Source organism: Furipterus horrens, unplaced genomic scaffold, assembly GCF_987537825.1.
Source record: "Furipterus horrens unplaced genomic scaffold, mFurHor1.1.pri manual_scaffold_8, whole genome shotgun sequence".
NCBI classification, from domain to species: Eukaryota; Metazoa; Chordata; class Mammalia; order Chiroptera; family Furipteridae; genus Furipterus; species Furipterus horrens.
Window position 1 is genome coordinate 99,567,490 of NW_028327178.1, and position 19,744 is coordinate 99,587,233.

The window sequence follows — 19,744 nt, forward strand, 5'->3', positions numbered from 1 at the left end:
TATAGACACACACACACAAGGTGAGGTGCTTCTATTTTCATTTTTTAAAACATTTATATTTTAAAACAAAACACAGATGCAGAAAATCATACAAATTAAACTTGTAGCTCAGTGGATCATTTCAGGAAAAACACCCTTGTAACCACCACCCAGATCAAGAAAGAATTTTGCCAGCCACTCAGAAGTTCCTCCCTGTACCTCATCCCAATCACAGCCCTTCCCCTCAAAGTAACCACTACCCCGACTTTTATAGTAATTTTTTCCTTGCATTACTTTATGGTTTAATCATCTGAGTGTGTACCTCCGGGCATTATAGCTTAGTTTTGTCCATTTTTAAAAGACTTAATATGTCTTTAAACCTCTTTTAATGCATAGGTTTCTCCATATCTTTCTTTTCCTTGCAGTTTATCTGTTGAAGAACTCAGACTGCTTGACCTGTAGAGTTTCTCAGTCCGGATTTTGTCAATTGTATCCTCATTGTACAGTTCAACTTGGCCCTTTGGCCTCTGCATTTCTTGCAAATTAGCAGCTGGATCAGACCCAGATTCCATCCCTTTGGCATGATAACAGGTCGTTCTAGGTTCTTTTACCAAGAATCTTGAACATGACTGGAGTTTTGCTCCTTTTTTTCTTTCTTTTCCTTCTTTGTCTTCTTCCTCTTCCTCCTCTTCTCCTTCTTCTTCTTTTTTGGCTACAGACGTGAATTTATTGAAGATTGCAAAATGGCAATACTGTACCATTTTGTTTTCTTTTATTATGTTTAATAATTTTATAAGAAGTTGCTTTTCTTAATCTATTATTTGGTTACCCAGTGGTACAATTCATATATAAAAGGTGAAATACTTAATTCTTTCCTTTAATTTACCTAGTTATCAACAATATAATTTGTTTCTGTGTCATCTTCAGAAGGTGATCAATTAGTATTTTTACTGAATATGGACTTCTTTTTCTGTGCTGGTTTTATGAACTCAGGGATTGAAACATATTTGATGAGTTTCAGGTAATTTAAATTATCTTTGTTGCAGCTAAGATTATCTCACCTTCAGGTTGGTTTCTAAATTCTTTTAAAACCAAGTGCTTTTGATAGCTTCTTTGTTATCAAGCATGACAAGATATTCCAGGCTTATCTTGCATAATTTCTGCTACTGATCTGTAATCAGCAATATCTCTAAGAAGTCCCTTTATTTTTTTAAATAGAAAATGACACTTCAAGACTAAAATCTGATTAGTCATTGTTTCTGGGCCTTTCTAGTGGATAGAACTAGGTATTTTATACATACTATATATCTATATTCACATATAGATATATAGTATGTATATACTATATATAGTACTATATATACAATATAGATATATAGATATATATACACGCATATATATGTATATATACATATATATTTTTCTTTTCAGAAATAAATCTCTTGGATTCATACTGATATTTCCAATGCAAATACAGCATTACGAGGTTTTTAATTAACCTCTTCTATATTACACCTGTAGCTCCTTTCTTCCACACAAGAGATACAATGGAAAGATTCTGTAAGTAGTGGTTTTCACACAATCTAGCTTCTCACTGAAACTATGACGTTCTTGTGGCCCTCTTGGGTCAGTTCCCATCTCCGTGGGACCTCTGGCCCCTGGAGTAGGGAAGGAAGAGCTTAATGTCATCTTTTGGGTACTCTTTTGGGCGCAGAGTGCTCCTGGATGACAGAATTTCTCTCTCTAGAAATGGTTTAGCGTCTTTACTCTTCCTGAAAGAGGGACCTAGATTTCTCTCAAAGTTCTGTTTGCACAAAATATATGTTGACGGGTCTGGGGATTGTAATGGACTGGTGCTGGGGGTTAGTAAAGCGTTTTTCAAGCTACCACCTTCATGAAGGAGACTTCACAAACCCCAAAGCAGAGAAGAATCCTGGAATGCTAACCCTAAAATCTAGGTTTAAAGCCCTTTATTTCATTGATGGCCAGTTCCCCTTTCATGAAAGTTTCCATAAATAAATATAATTTAACGAGACAAAAAAAATCTCAAACACGCGCGTGGTAGTTCCGTCCACGGTAAACGGCTTCTTTCCTTCCTTCTCTGGGCCTCCGTTTCCCCAGCTATCCCACCTAAACCTGCTGGCATTCCGGTTCCTCCCACCCAGCCCCTTTCCGGGCTCTCGTTCCACGCCGCCGGGCTCTGACCGCCAGGTGGGGCCAGAAGACCGACGCCGCAGCGAGCGCTCACACATGCGCACTCAGAGCGGCGCCCGTCTGCGCACGCCCCGCGTACGTCACTTCCGGCGCGAGGGGCCGGGCCGGCCGGGCGGGGAGTGCGGGTCTGTTCTGTGCGCGCTGCCGGACGAGGCTCCCGCCGCCCGACTGACCCGCGCTCCGCCCCGTAGCCGGGCCGGTGAGTGCCCGCGAGCCCGTCCGTGTGCCCTGGGGGCCGGGGAGAGGGACCCCTGAGCGGGAGGGATAACCGGAAGTGGCGACCCGAGGAGAGAGACCCCAGGAAATGGGGACACCTGGGGAAGGGGCGACAGCCGGAAGTGGGGGGCCTCAAAAGGCTGCCGACGGGACGTCGAGTCTCTGGGGCTCCAGGAGGGATGGCATCCTGACTTCTCCTTGTTTGGGTGGCGTGGGGAGGAAGGTGACGCTCGCAGAGTGATGAACTCCAGGTGAGGAAGAGTCAGGGCGCCACCCTAACGAATGGTGTTTGCACGCCGCCGCACCCCCCACCCTCAGCCCAGCCATCAGTTCGTGCACCAGACTGACTGAGCCCTGCTCTGTGCTTGACACTGCCGAGACCCCAGAGGGAAACGGGAAGCTCCAGGGGGAGCACGGAGCCCACTGTGGGGCCGGACGCATACTTCTCTGCCTCACTGGCCGGGCACCCCTGTGCACGCCGCTTAACGTCACATCATCCGCTGATAGTTGCTGAGCGCCGTCATGTGCCAGGCACCGGAGCGCAGTGGACGTGCCGGGCAAATTGTCCGCCTTCATGGAACCCACATCACAGCGGGCACTTCTCGCCTTTGTAAATGGGAACAGTAATAGAGCTGTCACCAAATGTTGTGAAGATTAAATGAGAGGTAGATGTAAGGTGCTTATCATTGTACTTGATACATGATAAAATGATCAAGTATGTGTTATCTCTTCATTATTCCACTGCGAGTTAAACTTTCTAAGGCAAAGAATTATACTGTTCGCTGTTGAATGCCCACTGCCTATGAACACAGTGCCTGACGCCTATAATAGGTGATCAGTAATTATTTGATAGTAAATGGATGATGAGACACCCTGAGGGGTTTTCATGCAAATACCCATGACACTGGACTGCCATTTCTGAAAGAGATAGGTGCTATGGAAAACTGGAGGGGGTCACCCAGGCAGAATCAGGGAAGGCTTCACAGAGGAGGTGACTGTGGAGCTGCATGTGGAAGGTGATGAATTTTCTGGTTGGAGCAAACAAGGAGAGGGAGTTCCAGGCAGAGGTATCACAAATGCTTGAGGTGTCCCAAGAATGGGGGGTCATCAGTTTGTTTTGACTGGCATGTAATGCGCATTGAGAGGCGGGGACGTGGACATTACAGTCTCTCCTCGGTTAGCACGGAATTGGAATGACAGGCATCTGTTGGTAACTCCCATGGAAACAGCCCAGGGTGGATCCTTTGAATCTGTGATTGTTCTATCCCTTGCTCAGTATTCCTCTGCCAGTCAGATTAAACTCATTCAACAAATATTTAGGGAGCTCAGACTATGTGTTTGGCACCCTGTTAGGTGCCGGGTTTAAGGTGATGAACCAGACAGATGGAATGTTGCCCACAAATTACCTGCAATACAACTGAGTGGGAGAAGCGCTGTGTCAAAGAGCTCCTGTGGGAAAGGCTGCGGACCCGGCCTGGAGTCAGAGAAGGCCTCCTGCTTCAGGCACCGACCATCACCTCCTGCCTGGATTATGCAGTAGCTTCTAAGTGGTCTCTTCACTTCTGTCCTCATCCCCTTAAAGACCATTCGCAAGACAGCCGAGTAATGCTTTTAAAATATAAATCTGGTCATGTCACTCAAAACCCTCCATGGCTCCCACCAAATTCAAAGTCGGGCTTCTTACTGGCCTACAAAGCTCTGTATCAACGGGCACCTCTTTAACTTCATCTGCCCATACTCTCCGCCTTACTCATTTGGCTCCAGCCACACTGGCCTCCTCTCTCTGTTCCTGGAAAAACCAGGCATGCTCCTGCCTCAGGCATTGCACTTGTTACCCAGATACCTGCATGGCTTGCTCTTGTGTCCTTTGTCCTTGCTCCTTTGTCACCTGGGTGAGGCCTTCTCTGACCACCCAATTTATGAGCGCAGCTCCTATCCCAGAGTCATTCAAACCTCTTCCCTGCTTTATCGCTCTCCATAGTACTTGTCTTCTAAGAAACTATGTATTGTTTTCCTTGTGGTCCTCCCCTCTCCCACTAGTAGCTAAGCTCAATGAAGGCAGGATTTTTTATTCACTGCTGTATCCCCAGTGCCTGGAAGTGGGCCCGGTACATAGTAAGTGCTCAGTGTTTGTTGAATGAATGAAGTGGCATCTAATTGGAGCTTAAGGGCGAATCAGTCAGGTGATGAACTGGAGGAAGAGCATGTTAGTTGGAGGGAACAGTACGAGACAAGAGAACACACCTTTGAGGAAGTGAAAGAAGCTGGGTAGGGCTAGAAGTTAGAATGCAAGAAATGGAGTGGAGGGGAAGTGACCTGGTCACAATGGCTGCTGTGGACTTGGGGGGAAGATTGGTTATGTGCAGAAACCCTTGAAATGGTCTCTACCTGCCTTGTTGAGCTCTGAGTGGCTGTTCAGTGACAGCCCAGGGACACGAGCTTGAGCTTTGGGGCTGGACAGCCCTGCTGCTAGTTTATTCCTGGACTGTCTAAGGCAGCTGTTTGTTTTTGTTTTTGTTTTGTTTTGTTTTTCATTCGGTAAGTGTGCTGGTTCAGTCTTCTAAGAAGCAGATGCTAGGATGAGATTAGATGTGCAAGAAATCTATCAGCGGCAACACCCACAAAACATAAAGGGAGGGGAGCTGGCCCCTGGGAAGGAGATTCGGGCAGGAAGTGTCAGGCTGCAGTGCAGGTCCATGCAGGGTTCGGCTGGCCAGGCTGATAGGGAGTCCTCGAGGCAGAGTCGCCTGTCAGAGCAGTCCAGTGTCTCAGCCACGGGCTGCGGGTCACCTGTGGGAAGTGTGGCACCCACTGGGTGGTGGGTCCAGAGGGCAGCAGCTGGGCCATCCGTCAGTTCTGCTTCACACCTGCTGGAGATCTGATGAGCTCAGTTTTGTGGCCACCATGATAAGTCACGTTGCATATGGTTAAAAAAGAAATTCAAACAGTACAGTAAAAAGTCTCACACCTTAAATATTCGTTTCTTCAGTTTTGTTCCCTGGGAACCGTTGGCAACAGTTTCTTGTATCTCCTTTCAGAAATTTTAGGTGCATTCACAAGTGTATAAATGTATATATTTAAAAAATATAAACACGATTATTTTATGTACACTGTTCTGCAACCTGCTTTTTTCCCTTTAACATGTCAATTTATAAAGTTCTGCCAGATTCCTTTACATGACTAAATACTATTCCATTTATATGGTGATATAATTTAACCAGTCTCTGACTGGTATGTAGTTCAAGTGTTTCCAGTCTTTTGCCATTATAACTAATACTTGTGATGATGATCCTTCTGTGCATATTTTGTCCACACATATATGTCCTGGAAATGGAATGCTGAGGCAAAGGAATGTGGTTTTAAGTTGTGATAGATATTGACAGCCTGCCATCTAAAGAGGCTCTCTAATTCATTTCCCCATCAGCAAGCATATCAGAGTTGATTTAAGGCACATTTCTCTGATTATGAGAAAGGTTGAGCGCCCATTTGTACATGGAGAGCAAGGCCATGGTGTTTGACGAGGGGTTTTGTGTATCCTGCTGTGGGTGCCTGGGTCCCTCGGTAGAGATTCTAACTATTCAGTCTGGGGTTGGACCTGGGCATGGGGTTCGGATCCAGTTACTCCTCCCCCGAGTTGAGACCCATTGCTCTGAGGTTGACAACAAAAATATTCCTGTCCCCTGACATCAGCTGCCCTGGGGTTTGAAATGACCGGTGCTGCACTTTATTAACTTCCCGTGGGGCTTCTGTTTTGACAGGGATCCTGGTGGCTAATGTCAGAAGAAAGTGACTCTCTGAGAACCAGCCCTTCTGCGGCCTCACTTTCCGAAAATGAGCTGCCGCCAGCCCCCGAGCTTCCTGGCTATGTGTGCTCGCTGACGGAGGAGCTGGTCACCAAGGCCAGGGAAGAGCTGCAGGAGAAGCCGGAATGGAGACTCCGAGATGTCCAGGCCCTCCGTGACATGGTGCGGAAGGAGTACCCGAACCTGAGCACCTCCCTGGACGATGCCTTCCTGCTGCGCTTCCTCCGTGCCCGCAAGTTTGATTACGACCGGGCCCTGCAGCTCCTGATCAACTACCACAGCTGCAGGAGAAGCTGGCCCGAAGTCTTCAACAACCTGAAGCCCTCGGCCTTAAAAGATGTCCTCGCTTCCGGGTTCCTCACCGTGCTGCCCCACACCGACCCCCGGGGCTGCCACATCCTCTGCATTCGCCCAGGTATTGCCCGAGGCCCCTGCGAGTGTACAGCCTCTGTTTGGGACGGATCTGTCCAGCTCCCTCTCTCCTTTTCCCTTCCCTTTTCGTCCCCTCCCTGTTTTAGTCAAGGCTCTTCTGATGCAGATGACAAAACCCTACTCAATCTGGATTTGGTCTGAGGAGACAGGAGCATTGCACATTGGCAGCCAGAGTCCAGTCACTGCCCCGGGAGAGACTAAGCCAGCCTTCCCCCTGTCTCTGCCTCTGCCCGTCTTCAGTCCAGGTGTCTCTGGGCCACACATGCCTGCAGCCCTTGGCATATCTTCTTCGCTCTTCTCTCCTGGCCTGGCTTTTGCTGCCTCTGTGCACATGGCTGGATTGGGCACCCCTCAGCTCCCAGGTTCACCTGGCTGCCCAGCTAAGTCCCTTCAATGCAAATCCCAGATTTCTAGGGTTGAGTATCTGGTGGGCTGAGAAAGCTGCCCTGGTCATCGGGTATTAGCAGGGCTGTCAGGACCCCGCAGCCCCATCCCTCCTTTGTGAGTTAAGTGGGGTGCCAGTATCAGTCGGGGCTGGGCAACACCTGGAAAGGTCTGTGTCTACCACGTGCCTCCTCCCAACTTTTCCTCCTTTTCTGCCCTTTGTTAAGCCCTGGAAAGGATGCACTTTGGATCCACTTTTTGATCTTCACGATAGTCCTTACATGGACACCTTACATTTCTTTGGCAAAGTAGTTTTCAATCGGTGGTAGCTCCCTGCCCCATCACATCCCCAAAAGCATTTAGAAGTGAGTGGGGACAGTGCTCTCTTTGATAGCACATATACTGCAAATGTGTGGGGACATATTTTTAGTTGACACCATGATTAGTTGATGCTAGAGCTCAAGCCTTTGGATTCCTCCTTCTAATGCATAATAGACTCAGGAGTGTTTTCCACCCGACCTGAGCTGCAGATTTTCCATCAGGCAAAATCTGAAAGTAAGATTACAGTGTTGTTCCCAGCAAGCCGGGGGAATGAGGACGTGCTGGCAGTCCCCTTTGCTCCCCTTTGCTCATGCATGCAAACGCCTCCTGAAGGGACCCCTGATGGGCTGTGGAAACCTCCGCGCACTTGCCTCTTCCTTTAAGACTCATGTCGCCCTTTCCGTTTGTCACTTGCTAAATCCTCTTTGGGGATTAAACCATTCTCTTGAGCCTTTATTGTGTAACACTTACAGCGTTGAAATTAACAACTGCCTTACCTGTACTTTAGGCACTTTTCAAAGTGAGAGGTGCTTATTTTTAAATTTACATAAGCAATGCAGTGGAGATTGCAGGGCGCCAGGAGACCTAGAAACCCAGTCAGAGGTTTTTCTGCCACTTCTCTGTATTCAAACCATAAGAATATGATGAAACACTCGGATATTACCACACTGATTTCACCTCTGGTGTGGCTTCAACCCTCTGCTAGTAAGGCATATTTTTTTTCTCATCTGTCTGGAGTGGATCTAGACCCCTCCCCACCGACTCAACCTTTTAAGAGGAGGTTTTGTTCTCAACTGGGGATTAACTTTGCCTTTTTAGAAGTTCTTTCGAGACATCTGTGATTGAAAAGGAAGACAGCCAGTTATGCAGGAGCAGGTTTAATTGGCAGCAACATTAAACAGCAAGCTGGCACAATGTTTGGACAAAGATTTCATAGGAATTCTGTGCGTGTCACACATCCCATTGGTGGCGATCATGTGGTGTTTTATCTTTCTAACAAAAGGTCACGTGAATCTTGGGATTTTCTTGAGAATAGTAGTGACTAGTCAAAAGTTGTCATTTGCATCTTTTTCCCAAAGAAAGGAAAGATTCCTTGGCTCTGTGAGGAGTGTTCGAGGAGCATCCCTCCTGGGAAGAGGGTTTGCTCAGACTGTGGCATTAGGAAGCGGTCTCTGTCTCCACCGTCCTCAGCATGGGCTTCGTTCTCAGACCAGCTCATGTCTCATGGGGCTCCTGAGTCTCAGGCTCCCATCCTCACCAAGAGGAAAGGGTCCTAGAATGGAGTCCCCTTTGCTCGCTTGACCAGGCTTGGATCTCACACGGTGGCCAGGGAGATGTAAGACACGGCTTGGCCAAACCCGCCTCTGGAGCCAGGAGTCAATTCAGTTGGATCCAAACTGCATGGCTAGCGTAGGAAGAGGTGGTTCCCCAAGAAAAATCAGGGTGTGGTTATGAGGATAAGGGGACACATCTGATGGCAGAAGTCACAGATGTCCATTAAGATAAGTAGTATTAGCCCCTTCCACTAATGAGGCAATGTAGGCTCAGAATAAGGAAGTAGCTTGCCCAGCCTCTGACTTTAGAGTCACGCTTTTTACTTCAGTACTCAGTTGCATTTCCATTTCAGAATGTGCTGCTGTGTTTACAGTTAAGAAGTGTCAGCTGCTGCTGAAGGTGTCTGATTTCCTACCCTAAATAGAGCCATGCCAGTAGAATATCTTGCTTTTCCATGGTCAAACAGATTTAGCACGGAGATAAATCTTAGCCTGTCTGATTGTATTTATTTCTGTAACACACTGATCATCTCTTACGACCTTAGACAGGTGGATACCGAACAACTATCCAATTACCGAAAATATCCGAGCCATATACTTGACTTTAGAAAAACTCATTCAGTCGGAAGAAACCCAAGTGAATGGAATTGTAATTCTTGCAGACTACAAAGGAGTGAGCTTATCAAAAGCATCTCACTTTGGCCCTTTTATAGCCAAAAAGGTGATTGGCATCCTTCAGGTATGGCTCCCGTTTGTTGTGTGCCTGTCCTTTGGTGGTTTTGGCTTTCCCCAGGGCCCTGTCCGTTGACCCATGTGGTACGCACACCCCACTTCCCACTCCTACAATCAGAAAAATACAGAAGCATTATGGGAAATGTAAAAGTTCTGTTTACCACTCATTCCCATGAGGGTCTCCAATAGTCCCTGAGGTACCTTCAGTCTAGACAAGATCAGCTTTCGAGCAGGAGTCCAAAAACCAGAGAAATGCTTTCTGCTTTAAAAAAATTTTTTTTTAATCCAGAAGGCAGAGGAGAAATTCTCCTAACTAATGAAACTGAGAAATTGTGCATCTGCCCAAGCTAATAGAGCCTGTCCTGCCGCCCGCGGGACCTGGGGATGTGGAGCGCCGATGGGCTGCTCTGGCCGGGTGCTGCTGCCCTTCGTGTTCCGGGTCTCAGAACACAAGTCACTGAGAACCACAGAGTCCTTGGTGTATCTTAAGAGCGTGTAACAGTTTGCACAGCACTTTTATAGCCACCCTACCCATTCAGTCCTTCAGGGAGTCTTTCACGACAGACAAATCAGGAAGTATTTTTCCTTTTTGATAGATGGGGAAACTAAGACTGAGAGAATGTAGTCTGACAGGCCTGATCCGTGGTTCATTCTGACCCAGCCTGTGGGGTGCTGTCTCTTGTGAGCTGTGGGGCCCCAGAGAGAGAACAGTTCCCAGTGTGTTCGAGCCCCGACTGTGATGATTATTTAAACATCAATGTCATATTTGGTCATTATCAGAAATTTGAATTCTGGCTTTGAGGCAGTACTCTGGTTTTTCTTAGCTGCTTCTCTTCTTTTGATGCCTCCTGCTCAATTCCACGTAGATTCAAGGGTCAGTATAATGAGTTTGGATCATTGTTCCCTAGTCCTATAAGATGATCTGGGAGACAAAATACCAGGGTTAAATAAGTTTGGGAAATAAGGTAAAGTAAGTCCCTTCCTTGTAAATTCCACTGTAAACATTTGCATAGTAAAGCTCTGAACAGTCCTGCAGTTAAGGAATCCTGTTTGACTATATTTAGTCTACTGCTCCTCACACTTACTTTCCTACCACGGAGCCCTTTCATGAATCCCACTTGTGACATCCTGAGAAATACCCTTTGGGCAGCCCTGATGGAGAAGGCCCGGTACTTGCTAGATCCATCCACATAGGCTCAGACTGTTTTCTGCCCCAAGAGGAGCAGCTGGCCACTCGTTTGCCTAACTCTCTCCTAACCCAGCTCTGGGTCCCAAGAGAGACTTGCCCTGAGGCTTGCCTTCCTGTTTAGCCCCTACTTGGGTTTCTCTGAGGAGGCCGTGAGAATTGGGCCAGACTGACGTTGGGGCCTAAAGTGAAGAAGTGTCACTCGGGGAGGCAGGCTGTGGGAACAGACGCGTTACGAATACCCATATGTTCTAACATGCCCTTTCCTTCTGCCACAGGACGGTTTCCCCATCCGGATAAAAGCAGTCCATGTAGTGAATGAGCCTCGAATATTTAAAGGCATTTTCGCCATCATAAAACCATTTCTGAAGGAGAAAATAGCAAACAGAGTAAGTGATGATCCTAATGACTTAAGATACTTTCAATTTTATTTTTTTGCTCCTTTGTGACATCATCAATAAACTTAGTTTATTATTTTTTTTCCTGGGACTGTTAACTTGGAAAGTGCAATGAATAATCCTTTCTGTGAGGGGAAGATAAAATTAATAAGAATATAATATTTGACGGAAGAGAGAGCAGAGGCAGGATTGTTATCCGAAGAGCTCTGTCATTGTTTAGACTTTCTAATATCCTGGGCTGGGCATTATGAACCGACATTGTATTTTACGTGTAAAAGGGCACGGAAAAAGGTAGTCATTAGGCAGGTGGTTAAGAAGAGTTATGGCAATTTCTTACTACTGCTCATTGGGGTTCAAAATGCTATTTAAGCCTTTTCATTTACCTACTTCGTTTTTCTCGCCATATAAAGTTTGTGACTCAGTCAAGGTTTATGAGATTTGTCAGTTTTTACCTTAATTCTTATTAAGAAAGGGCAGGTGACACTTTCAAAGATGGAAGAGCCAATTCTCAGCCTTCCCAGCACCATGATTGAAGGGTGATGGGTGGTATTTTTCTCCTTCTCCCCTCGGCCTACAAATATTGTGATCATTCCAAAGATGGGGTCTTGAATTTTGTAGTTTTTTTTTCAAAGAGGAAGCGCAGAAAGATAGAGAATCTCAAGACTGCAAGGGAGGGAACTTAAAAATCCAGATCCCCAGGCCTTTTCCTGGAAGGTTTTAATTCATCAGGTCAGGAGTGAAGCCCAAGGATCTGTCCTTTGAAAACCTCCCAGGTATTTCTGATGCAGTTAGGTTTGAAAACCACTAACTTAGTGACTTCCATGCCTGGGCTTGAGCCTCTGTTGGTTTCTGGAGATCCTATTTGGAACCTGCTTTTCCCAAAGCAGCCTTTGGGCCAGGTCTTTTACATCTGAAATGACCTTATTTGTGGCCCATAATCTTGTTCCTTTGGTCCTTCATATGTTCATTCATTCATTCAAAAGTATTGATCCGTCCTGGCTGGTGTGGCTCAGTGGATTGAATGGTGACTGCAAACCAAAAAGGTTGCAGGTTTGATTCCCAGTCAGGGCACATGCCTGGGATGCGGTCCAGGTTCCCTGGTTGAAGGCATGCAAGAAGCAACTAATCAATGTATCTCTCCCACATTGATGTTTCTCTCCCTGTCTTTCTCCCTCCCGTCCCTTGTCTCTAAAAAGTAAATAAATAAAATCTTTTAAAAAGTACTGATCAACTACCACATATAAATATGTTCTAGATCAGTGATTCTCAACCTTCCTAATGCTGCAACCCTTCAATACAGTTCCTCATGTTGTGGGGACCCCCAGCCATAAAATTATTTTCGTTGCTACTTTGTAACTGTAACTTTGCTACTGTTATGAATCGTAATGTAAATATCTGATATGCAGGATGTATCTTCATCGTTACAGATTGAACATAACTAAAGCATAGTGATTAATCACAAAAACAATATGTAATTATATATGTGTTTTCCGATGGTCTTAGGCGACCCCTGTGAAAGGGTCATTCGACCCCCAAAGGGGTCGTGACCCACAGGTTGAGAACCGCTGTTCTAGATGAACAAAACAGGCTAAAATCTGTGCCCCAGGAAGCTTGCGTTCTAGGGAGATAGACACAATGAATCATGTGTGTTAGCTAGTCTGAGAACGTGATACGTGCAGTGGAGAAAAAGTCCCAAAAGGGGGCAGTGAGTGCGGGAGGCGGAAGGGGCTGTAGTGGTCAGTAGGGTGGTTAGAGGGGGTGTCATTGAGCCGCTGGCATTGGAGGTGAGTGAGCTGTGACGATACCTTAGGTGGGAGCGTGCCTGGCATGCTGGAGGAGCAGGAGAGGGCAAGTGTGAGGAGCGGGAGGCGGAGAAGTAACAGGGGCCAGACTGCGGCGGGCCCGTGGGCCGGCGTATGGACCTCAGCGTTGAGTCTGTGAGACGGGGGCACTGGGGAGTTGCACAGAGGAGTGGCTTCCCCTGAAGGAACTTCGGCTGTGGTGGGACAAGGGTGTGAGCAGGGGGACGGGCAAGAAGCCTATTGGGGGGGTCCGCGTGAGAAATGAGGGTGGCATGGTACCATTAGGGGGGCAGCGAGGCAGTTGGATTCTGGGTATATTTTGAAGTAACAGCCAACAAGGCACAGGGCATAAGGAAAAGAGAATTAAGGATCCTCAAGCTTTTCGAGGAACTGGAAGGGTAGAGTTGCCATCAACCGTTCCTTTATTCGCTCACCAGATGCTCATGTGAGCACGTACCTGCATGAAGGTTACTGAATTACTGATGTTTAACCCAAGGCCACGTGTGTTTTCATTTCCTTCCCCTCTAGTTTTTTCTCCATGGGTCTGACCTGAACTCTCTCCACACAAACCTTCCAAGAAGCATTCTCCCCAACGAGTACGGGGGCACGGCTGGTGAGCTGGACGTCACCGCCTGGAATGCGGTGCTGTTGGCCTCGGAGGAGGACTTTGTGAGGGAGTTCTGCCAGCCTGTCCCCACCTATGACAGCATCCTGGGCCAGGCCCTGCTGGCCGAGGGGCTGTCCTCAGACGCACAGTGTGATGACTCCATGCGGGCCGTGAAATCACAGCTGTACTCCTGCTATTAGCCAGTCCCTTGTGAGCATCACCATCTTTAAATCCTTTCCTTTTTTCCTTTGGGGAGGCACAAGGAGAATTTTTGGTGCCATGGATTCATTCTTGCTCCTTGTAATTACGCTGCAGCTTGGAGGAAAAGCCTAGAGAACCCCGAGGGTGATCCTAGGGGTGCGCCCTTGATTACTTGAATCATTCCATGGAAGACTCAGAAAATGTTTCCAGGGAATCCCAAATGTCTAGAATCCCAGTTTGCAACTATTAACCCAGAAGCTGTATCTGGTTCTTACACATCTCAAAGCAAGAAAAGTCAGGACCAAAGTCACTTTGATCCTATGTCCCAGGAGAAAACAACCCGATTGGCCAGTCAGCACGTTGCTCTGAAACACTGCGGTCAAGGCTATAAGGTGGCCGCACGTGAGACTTCGGGAGTTTGTGTCTTTCACATGAACCCTGACTCCAGACCTCTATTACTTATCAGGAACCTACAAGCTTGAGGTCCAGGCCCCTGTTGCTGCCATGGATTTGGAAAGCACTTCCCTGAATCGGGCATCCATCGGGGCACAAGCAGCACTTCCTGATCAAATGCGGGGGCCAGAGGCTTCAAGCACCCGTGGGATTCAGCGGCTGAATCTTGCAGCAGAAATCTGTTTTCCCAAACCCAAAAAGCCTTAGCCCTGGTTTTCAGTAGGATCAATCAGGGTCCTAGAAGTATGTCGTTTTACTCAACCCAAAATACTGGGTGCCAGGCCTGTGTAGCTCAAAGAATTCTGGCCTAAGAATTAAGAGCCTTGAGCTCCAGCCTCAGGTGTGTGACCATGGACATGACCTGGACCTCTGTGAGCCTCAGTCTTCTCATCTGTAAAATGAGGCTAAGTGAAATGACACCTAAGGCCTTTGGGGCTGTTGAGGTTTGGGGGTTTGACCTAGTTATTAAATGTTAGACATCACTTTTCTGCTTAGAAAGACGACTCTCTAGATGCAAGCGGCTGGATCCTGTTGTTTATGGTACACCTGGGCCTTCCCAGGAGGGAGGTGTCAGTCACCATTTGGCCCTGCCTTGAAAGGAGCAAGTATGTATACTCCTGGGACTCAGCAATACTACCTTGTTTTTCATAGCGAGGGTTAAACGTGGGAAGAATGGCTTTTGTGAGGGCAGGCAGGTGAGGTGACCAGGATCTTGTATGAGTTTCTCCCATCCCTGAGATTCTGGTGGTGTATTGGAAGGATGGCAGCAGGGAAGGGTTCAGGTGCTTGGGATTCTAAAGTCTTGGTCTCTGGAAATGCATACAAGCGCAGGTTATTGCTGGGTCACTTCTGGGGCCCCTGCCCTCCCGAACCCACTGGTACTTCTCTCTGGTGTGGGTGGACACACTTTAGTCTGTCCAGCCAGACTGAATGTTAGTTTTGCATTTCAACACTTTAAACCCTTCCTGCCAAGAATTTAGCCTTTGCCCAAGCATCAAATTAGGTGGTTCATCTTGTGGCTTTTGACCTATTTCCTTTCCTATTCATTCCATGTAAATTATGTTAAAAAGTGACAAGTCCTATGGGTTGTGTGTGTACCTTCTTTGTGCACTTACTAGGCCAGCAGGCAAGGTGGACAGCTCAGTTAGGGACAGAACAGTGTGCTGAAGTTCAAAGGCCAGTCTGTTGTGAATAAGCTGTTCATCTTTACAGCACTTTTCAAAATGTCTGGAGAAGTTTGGTGGAAATTACTTACCTCATTAGTGCCAATTCTAGGGAGAGCTTTTTTCACCAGATACTAACCCTGGTCCCCTAGGGACCTGGCCGAGCTACAAGTGCCAAAATGCACACCCCTGGCTGCCTCTAGCTCCATCTGACAATGATGGTGTGACCAGCATTGCTGGAAAGATCTAAGTAGGGCAAGCGGGGTGGCTAATGCAGACAGACGGTTCGGAACCCATCTGCCAGAATGGGAAAATTGGTTAGAGGCTTTCTTAGGTCCCAAAGAGGAGAGAGATTAAAACAAAACACCAAAACAAGCTAGACAGAGAGAAGAACGAATTGCTCAGCCCCACCGAGCTTCCAGGGTTTAAAATCTGCATTGTAGTCCATTGCCTGCGTCTGTGTGACGTCGCATAGAGGTGGCCAAGCTCACCTAGAGAAATATCTCCAAGACCAGGAAGGATGTTGTTCGGGCCTTTGTGGTTGGACCCAGGAGCCAGTCCTTTCAGCTGTGGAAGGAGTTGGAGCCAGGGTGTGTCTGCCTGCCTTCTGGAGCTGCTGTGCTTTGTTTTGGCTCCAAAGAGAGATCCAGTAGTCCTGGCACCTCAGGAGTTTGAACCAAGCTGCGAAACCAGGGCCCCACTGGGTGAAAATCAAGGCAGTCTCTGCGTGGCTCCACCGGGCATTTCTATAATTTCCCCAGCAGGAGGGCAGGGACTGCCGGAGGGAGCACATGGAAGCCTTCCTCAGCTGTGGAGCCACACTGACAACGCACCAGAGAACAGCTGGGGAACCGGGAGTATTTTCCTTTAGGGAAAAACTCTGGTCCACTTCACGGGCACCCAAAATGAACTTTTCCCTAAATTCAGGGTAGTGTGGTGTAGGGAAGGGAAAAAGAAGAGGGGATCAGGAGAAATGAGTTCCGGCTGTCCCTTGCTGTGTGGCTTTGGGCGAGCCACTGAGCATCCCGAATCATCATGTACTAAAAGGGGATTGCACCCCGACTCTGAGTGCTGTGTTCCTGGCATCAGTCACCCTGTCACAGGGACATTGTATCGTAGGGACACTATCTTATTAGAGGCCATCCCATCTGGGTTATTCAGGAAATGTAGGTCTGAATGAATAGGCACCTAAAATTTCCAAACGAGACCTGTACGTTTAGGTAATATGGGGGTTTTCTTCCTCTGTCTTCCCTCATACTACTACACAGAAAAGTGTGTCTCTCCCCAGAATCCTACTGTACTTTGTGGGAAAGGCTGAACTCGACAGAAAGCTACAGAAACAGCAGGAAATGCAACTCTGGCTTCCTCTTATTTGCTCTTTGGCAAAGGTGACTTTAGCTCCCTTGGACTTCATCCTGCTTTCACAGGAGCAACCTGTCCTTAGGTTTACAAACACTTCAGTTTATAAGCTACTACATTTTTTTTTTTTTTTTTTTGCCAAAAAGCAGGACAAGAAGAGGTATTTTCCCCCAAATTCCTGTGAGACATTGAGCCTTCCAGAATTCCACCTGGTGGGCAGTTTCTTTAAATGCCACCTGATTCTCAGATCAGTCATGGGGCTACTTTTTCATTTGGGCAGGCAAAAGCTGTAGTACTGTGTGGCATTATCATAATACCTCATTTTCAAGTTTTCGGCTTTGAAGGTTTTCCTTTAAAACCTCTTCTTTCATTTAGGAAGTAAAATGCTAGCTGATGTTTAAACGTGGCTGCCTGTGGCATGAGGTACAGAGACGCCAAACAAACGTGACGGTTCAGGAACGTCAGGTCTCACACGCCTCTCGGCCTTGGCCTCTGTTAGTTTTGTAAATCCAAAGTCAGTTCCTTTCCGCTCTCCTGACTCGGACGTGGTTTGCTTGGAATGGAAGGAGCAGGCATCATCAGTCAGACATTCCTTCCTTGGTAGCATTTGCTCCCTGGGAAAGCCCAGTGTGATTTGTGGATGAAGATGCTGGTGATGAATTTCCTGTTTGCCAGTTCACCGCTTTTCCTTCCATCTGCTTTTCCTGTTCAGTCAGCTGCCCTAGGGGACTCTTGTGGATATGCCTCACCTCTGGTACAGGTGAAGTACTTGAACCTGCGCTCAGGCCGACAGCCTCTGGCACCACTCTGATGGCGCTGGCGTGGGAGGTGGGCTAATCTCCTGACCACACGGGGGCACCATTTCAGCCACGGTTCCCATTCCTCACTTCAAACTGAAATTCAGTTTGGCTTCTGAGTAGAGGGACACATGGTGGTGGATTCATCTACTTCAGTGTTTGTTTCGACCAAAAGTTTATTTTTCTAGTGCATTTTCTAAGTCAAAGTGGTGAAAACATGTACTTTCAGTATGCATGCCTGGGTCTGACACAATAAAAATCCCTGTACACCTGAGTATGTGGAGTCCCTCTGTGATAACAAGTCTGGATGAGGGTTCCGAGGCTTTATTATTCACAGTACGCAAGCGCGCTCTGCAGATGTAGGGCTGGCTGCCACTGAAGGTCACGCGCGTTAGGAGGAGGAAGGAGCTAGATGCACACAGTGGGGGAGACGAGCACTTTCTGGTTCTCAAGGCCCAGATGTACTCCCCGGACTGGCCCCGAATCCCTCCAGTGGGAGTCCATGTGGGCTGGGCATCATCTGTTCTTCACGTAGATGATCTCAATTGTCAAACACCGTTAAGGAAGCGGCATTATTGCCGCTGTGGGGCAAGGCACAGAAACGCGGGGCAGTTTGCGCCAGGACACGTAGCTGGTCAAGCAGTAGAGCTGGGATTCAAAGCTGGGCAGTCTGACTGGAGACCACCCTTTCCTCCTGATGGCACCAGGCTGTGCATTTCTCTATTCTCACTCTTAGTCCAGACGGAACACAGAAGGACCAAGGGAGGAACTTGTAGCATGAGGAAGCATCAGTCTAAAAACTGAGTTTGTTTTTTTGGCTTCTTAGGACATATAAAGCAGAGGTTCTAAAAGCACCTGTAAGTACAGACTCCATGGGAGGGTAGCTAGGGTCTGGCTTGATCACCTCTGGTCCTCTGCATGCTTACCCGTTTTTCTGCCTGTCCCATTTTTCTGTAGAGGAGCAGGCACTCTGCCCCAGAGTCCCCACGGTGGGTCTGGTGTGTTGGTGACGGCTCAGTTGAGACTCTCATGCAGGACATCCATACACTTACTGTTGGCTTCTGATGATTCAGCAGGTTAAGTACTTACATTGCAACATACCAGCTCTTCAGGTCAGCCTGCTGAGGAAGCTGTGGGATGTAAGCTCAGTCTGTTTCTCACAGCTGGAAAAGTGGGCTCACGGTTCCAGTCCTTCTTACCTTATAGCAGTGCTACAAGGATACATACACAGCACTTGATGTTAAGCCACTGAAGTTACTGTCCATTTTATGAGCCAGCACTTCCTTGTAATACCTTAGTTTCCCTCAATGCCCTCTCTTCACATAGTATTGGTTTGGCATTCCTGTAATAAATGGCAGCAAATGTTTCATGTTATTGCATTTAAAGTTGGTGAGTCATGAAATCATTTAAGGTGCCACTTTTCTGGAAAAAACATTTTAAACAAATGTTCACCCTCTCACCTGATAAGGTGCCGGCCATGAGGGATAGTGACCTAGTGAGAAACTAGCTACTGCCTTCAGGGGATTACTAACTTTGCTGTTAGTGATGGGTAGCTTAGAGAGCCAGCTGACTCCCCTGCATGTCCCTCCCTGAGCAGTCTCTAGTTTGTATTGTCTCCCTACCACTCAACAGGCCAAGAGACAACAGGGGTCTGTGTAACGGAAGAAAGAACTAAGTTCCGTAGGCCTTAGTGTATCTGTAAAAGGGAGAGAATAATCACCACCTCGCAGGGGTGTGGACAGTGTCTGTTCGTTGCTGGGTACATGTAGCTATTGATTATTCTTTGCCTGAGGTTACAGGTACTGTGGGGTCTGGGCCACTCAGCAGTACTTGGGACATCACTGGGCCTCGGTCACACAGCGGATACAAGGGACCAACACAAAGGAATAGAGAGGGGAAGTGCCTAAACCTGGTCGCTGCCATCAGGCTGCAGGGATGAAATGCGTGACTCCCAGTACCGAGTACTCACTTCAGCTGAATGTGTGAGAAGAAAAAGACAAGCAGGCAAGGACTTGTAATGGACAAAAAAGCTGCCCGGGTTTAAATTAAGCCTGATGTAGGATTTTATCTGGAACATCAAAAGCACTGATAACCGGTCCACGGCCACTATTTGGCAGTGTATTTGGTTGTCAGTTTTATTTCCCAACAGAATACCCTGTAACAACCACCTAGAAAAGTGAACAGTCAGCATGGGCCAACAGGCTTCCTCCCAGGTGTACCCCAGGGAGTCACAGCCGCTGCTGCTGCCTTTGGAGAGCTCCTACAGCATACTGCGGACCTCCCAGCCAGGACCCTCCACCTGCAGTCCTGGGAGACACGCGGGACTGTTAATGGTGATGAACCCTGGGAGAGTCATCTGGAGTGAACTGACACCACGAGGTGTGATGGTTCAAAATACAGTCTGGTCCTGGACTTACTCAAAA

General features: G+C 47.6%; 1 protein-coding gene across 2 annotated transcripts; it reads left to right on the plus strand.

Annotated features, from left to right (window-relative positions):
• The first annotated feature begins 2,321 nt into the window (after positions 1 to 2,321).
• On the plus strand, positions 2,322 to 14,484 carry TTPAL (alpha tocopherol transfer protein like). 2 transcript variants are annotated; one of them, XM_090286444.1, is made up of 5 exons: positions 2,322 to 2,392; positions 6,168 to 6,627; positions 9,169 to 9,362; positions 10,820 to 10,930; positions 13,270 to 14,484. In XM_090286444.1, the coding sequence occupies exons 2-5, from the start codon at positions 6,183 to 6,185 to the stop codon at positions 13,546 to 13,548; spliced, it is 1,029 nt and encodes a 342-aa protein (XP_090142570.1). In that variant the 5' UTR covers positions 2,322 to 2,392; positions 6,168 to 6,182; the 3' UTR covers positions 13,549 to 14,484. The 2 variants fall into 2 exon arrangements, with proteins under 2 accessions (XP_090142570.1, XP_090142571.1); XM_090286445.1 differs by lacking the exon at positions 2,322 to 2,392 and adding an exon at positions 2,403 to 2,660.
• The last annotated feature ends 5,260 nt before the right edge of the window (positions 14,485 to 19,744 follow it).

Excerpts from the sequence above, each read along its gene's own strand:
- TTPAL (XM_090286444.1), top strand. The coding sequence starts at position 6,183 with ATGTCAGAAGAAAGTGACTCTCTGAGAACCAGCCCTTCTGCGGCCTCA. Across the intron at positions 6,628-9,168 it reads CATCCTCTGCATTCGCCCAG|ACAGGTGGATACCGAACAAC; the intron begins GTATTGCCCGAG and ends TTACGACCTTAG. Across the intron at positions 9,363-10,819 it reads AGGTGATTGGCATCCTTCAG|GACGGTTTCCCCATCCGGAT; the intron begins GTATGGCTCCCG and ends CTTCTGCCACAG.